General features: G+C 40.7%; 1 protein-coding gene across 1 annotated transcript in view; it reads left to right on the top strand.

Annotated features, from left to right (window-relative positions):
• Nucleotides 1-225: 225 nt before the first annotated feature.
• The window catches only part of LRRC1 (leucine rich repeat containing 1), an 84,575-nt gene continuing 82,847 nt past the window's right edge, over nt 226-1,953 (top strand). Inside the window, exons 1-2 of the mRNA XM_017739212.1 lie at nt 226-330; nt 1,670-1,787. Coding sequence (XP_017594701.1) covers nt 226-330; nt 1,670-1,787 — 223 coding nt within the window. The remainder of the gene's footprint in view (nt 331-1,669; nt 1,788-1,953) is intronic.

Below are 1,953 nucleotides of genomic sequence, written 5' to 3'. Positions count from 1 at the left end.
ATCTTAAAATTTCAACTCTGTTATAAAACACTTTTAATATGGGTGGAGGAGTGCCATTCTGACTCAAAAATGCCTTTGAGATTTCACATTCAGGTCTGGTGCATCTTTTACTGCTGAGTGTTTATCAACTTTTTAAAGCTCTATCCTTTTTATTCCCTAAAAGGAACCCATGTTTTTGAGGGAAAACACATTAGTTTCAGTTGTGTTTTATTTTTCTGTGACGAAATGTATATTGAAAAGATTGATGCAGAAATGCAAAACTTTGCACTTAAAAACCTGATTTATGATATTGAACAGAAGACGCTCAAAATAAGATTGAAAACCTGTACTGTAATACAGATTCATGAGACTGCTTTTATCTTGTGTCCTAGTAAGATGCCTTACTCCTCCTTTTTGTGTCAATCTAAGTCATATCTGAGTGACATTTAGAGCACATACTCCAGCACCTAAATAAAACAAAAACTAAAAAAGAGGTGCTAATTTCCTAGAAGGGATTGCAGGTGATTAAATGTCAGCAGGTGTCCCAAATTTACAAGTATCTTCCAGTTACCCTACGGGGGGGCAAACCCATGGGGTGCAGGCACGCACACATGCTGCGAGTGGGTGAGATGGAGATGCACGTTCTGACTGTTGGGTGAAACTCCCCCTGCACTCTGGGAGCACCAAACTCGCTCAGAATTTGAGGAGTCCGTTCAGTTTTGATCAAGATGACTTGTATGTAAAGTCATTTCATTCTGCACAAATCCTCACCCCTTGCAGTCACTCTCCTTCAAAGGCCTGCCTGGGAGAGTGGAAAGTTGCGATAAGAGCTCCACAACTTTCTTAGGAATGCCTACATCTCATTAGGTTTTAAATGATCATTTTTCTCTTTCAGTCACCAGCTGCTCCCAGTGCCTGGGGTTGACCTGGCTTTCAGCTTGGCCTGTTTAATTGCTGTTTTGTCTTGCTGCCAGACCCCCTGAGCCCATAGCTGGGGGTCAGGGAAAGTTGCCATCCTGTCTGCGTTGTGTGCCTGTGTCCTCACTGTGGACAGGGCTGGCTTAGGTTTTTCCTCAAACAAAGAAGACCTGAAATTGTGTGTATCCTGCCCAACTTTCATTAGTCTTTCTGAAACTGGGCCACAGAACAGAGGGTGTTTGAGGCTGGAAAGAAAGCCTTCCTGAGGGAGGCTGGTTCTGTAACCTAGTTGGTTTTGGTGTTCACCGGTGAAGAAGACCTTGTCAGCACCTCTTTGTCAGTTTTCTGGATCTCGCTCTTTAGCAGTGTCCCTCTGCATTAACTTCCTAATGAGCCCTGGTGTGTAATTAGGATGCTTTTAATTACTCTGCCTGGTAGTCTCACCCCATTAATGACTTGAAGCTGGCACTCTGGATTTTGCTAGTGTCTGTCTGTAATGATCTTTAACAGCAAGGTTTACGGATTTTTTTTTTTTTTTTTACATAAATTTTCATTTTAGGTAAAACACGGGTTATAGTTTGTTTTAATTTTTACATGTAAACAAAATGTTCATTCTGATACAGGTCTGAAAGAGATTTATGTAACTAATGCCTTGCAATAGCCTTAATTAGCTCACATTTTGAAAGTGATTCCTGTTATTCCTCATTGTTTATCATGCCTATATGTGAGTTATGTGAATATTTTCTGACATGTAATTTTTTCTTTCTTTCAGCCTTTCTTCCAGCTTGTGAAGTTACGGAAACTTGGACTTAGTGATAATGAAATCCAGCGGCTCCCTCCAGAAATAGCAAATTTCATGCAGCTGGTGGAACTTGATTTGTCTCGAAATGGTAAGCTCCAAAGTTAATTTGTTTGATTTTATACAGTCCTATGACATGGTCTAGAAAACCGGGTTAGTAGGGTTTTTCTGTCTCAGAAATTGTTATCTGTATCCTGCAGAACACTTTTCGGTGTAATTCATGGATTTGCCTGTAGTTCTAGAGGGGAAGGAGGGAA

Source organism: Corvus brachyrhynchos, unplaced genomic scaffold, assembly GCF_000691975.1.
Source record: "Corvus brachyrhynchos isolate BGI_N302 unplaced genomic scaffold, ASM69197v1 scaffold136, whole genome shotgun sequence".
In the NCBI taxonomy this organism is placed as follows: domain Eukaryota; kingdom Metazoa; phylum Chordata; class Aves; order Passeriformes; family Corvidae; genus Corvus; species Corvus brachyrhynchos.
This window is presented reverse-complemented; position numbering and strand designations above follow the sequence as displayed.